The sequence below is a fragment of the Physella acuta genome, unplaced genomic scaffold, assembly GCF_028476545.2.
Source record: "Physella acuta isolate Inbredline_101_S28 unplaced genomic scaffold, ASM2847654v3 ptg000373l, whole genome shotgun sequence".
NCBI classification, from domain to species: Eukaryota; Metazoa; Mollusca; class Gastropoda; family Physidae; genus Physella; species Physella acuta.
This window is the reverse complement of record NW_026731892.1, coordinates 262,416-264,284: the sequence shown is the minus strand read 5'-3', so window position 1 is coordinate 264,284 and position 1,869 is coordinate 262,416. Positions and strand designations below refer to the sequence as shown.

Genomic DNA, 1,869 nt, shown 5'->3' with positions numbered 1-1,869 from the left:
TGACATAAAAAGCGGTGTCAAAGTATCGAAGGTTTTAAAAATGGTACCTGTAAATCAGTGGAAATGGCTACTTGGTACTATCATTAGCAAACTAGTAATACGTTCAAACAAGCGATCGTTCCTGTCGTGGACTGGTAACGTTTATTGCGAGCTTACTCCCAAAAAAAAAACGTTTTTTATATAAAAAAAAGCGTCCAATTTTACGTTTTGCCCGGAACCTTATAATTTTTAACAAACTAAAGACGCACAATGTACCAGAATTAATCGGACTGTCCCTACCTTACTTTTATGATTTCCACTTTTAAAATTTAAATACAAGTCAAAAATAGTATCACAACTTATCTGCATAATGAGGGTAATCGGCCGCGTTACTCATGAGTCTTGTTGAAAGTAAGAGAAGGCACAAGCTATTTGAATAGTAGGCTACTTTCAATAAAGTTCAAGATATAAGCAATGCGTATGATACTATAAACCGATATGACACCCAAACAAGAAAATTTGATAAAGCATAAATCTTTTAAAATATTCATTCTAATTCTAGAGCAAGAGAATATTTTAAAACTCGCGATTTATATAAATAAAAGTAAAATTACTTAGGCCTAGATTTTCTTGAAAACGTGTCTATTAATTTCTATCTCATCTAGATCTAAATAAAAATGGAAACCAAGTACTTACGAGATGGCTGAAATTTAACTAGCTTAATGACAAATGCTGAAATAGGCAATTATTATAAAACCCAGACCAGAAATACGACAGTTCGTAAAAGTAGCTAGGACAGTAAGCGACAGGAATAGGACAAACAGTAGTATTTGGTTATAATAAGTCTCGAAAAGAATCTTCTGGAACAATGGGGTGGCCCTGAGAAGGGCCAGTTAATTTTGACAGTGGTAGCAGGATACCGCGTCTATTTCTTCTCTGCTGCGGCTTTTGGTGCCTTCTTGGCTGCTGGTTTCTTAGCTGCCTTGGGCTTTGCTACTTTAGGCTTGGCGGGTGCAGCTTTCTTTGGGGACTTGGCTTTCTTTGGTTTGTCAGCCACAGCTTTCTTGGCAGCGGGTTTCTTGACGGCAGTCTTCTTGACGGCAGTCTTCTTGGGAGATTTTGGTTTCTTAACCGCAGTTTTCTTAGGTGATTTAGGCTTCTTGACGGCAGTTGCGGCCTTTTTGGGTTTAGCTGCTGCTTTGGTAGCCTTTGGTTTCTTCTCAGCTACTTTCTTGGCCTTGGTTTTCTTTTCCTCTTTCTTATCTCCCAGACGGAAAGAACCGGCTGCTCCAGAGCCTTTAGACTGCTTCAATCCTCCAGCTGTTACGCCGGCTTTAAGGGCGGCTTTGAGTCTTGCATTGACGGCAGTCTGATTGTCACCAACTTTGTAGTTAGCCACAATGTATTTCAAGATGGCTTGGCGAGATGAACCACCGCGTTCTTTCAATGCAGAAATAGCTTCAGCAACCATCACTTTGTATTGTGGGTGAGCAGCTGGTGTCTTGGGTTTAGCGGCAGCCTTCTTGGGTGCTTTAGCGGGTGCCTTAGCAGGTGCATCGGTAGTAGCGGCGGCAGACATTATAAAATTTTGAGCGCGGAGAGTGACGATCTTCTCTGTACGGAAGTAAGAGTTAGAATGACAGCGGTCTGCAACGCTCCAGCTTTTATAGTGCAGCGCGAACATAGCGGAGAGCTACTACGTCACAAGAGGAAAAATGTCGCTTCCCGTGTCCGTTTTTTCTAAACAAATGGCGTTTATGTGCTAAGTCGTGAATCTAAAAAATTAATAACATTTTAACAGTTTACATTTACTAAATCGCATCTAGTGAGAAATTTAGAAAACTTCATGAATTTTCATTTGATATCAAATAACATAGTGTTTTTATAACA

At 39.9% G+C, this 1,869-nt stretch overlaps 1 protein-coding gene across 1 annotated transcript; it reads right to left on the bottom strand.

The window, feature by feature from the left end:
- Positions 1-855: 855 nt before the first annotated feature.
- Positions 856-1,611, bottom strand: LOC131941793 (histone H1-delta). Its single transcript, XM_059301309.1, has one exon. The coding sequence runs from the start codon at positions 1,556-1,558 to the stop codon at positions 905-907; it is 654 nt and encodes a 217-aa protein (XP_059157292.1). The 5' UTR covers positions 1,559-1,611; the 3' UTR covers positions 856-904.
- Between the last annotated feature and the right edge of the window lie 258 nt (positions 1,612-1,869).

Excerpts from the sequence above, each read along its gene's own strand:
- LOC131941793 (XM_059301309.1), bottom strand. The coding sequence starts at position 1,558 with ATGTCTGCCGCCGCTACTACCGATGCACCTGCTAAGGCACCCGCTAAA.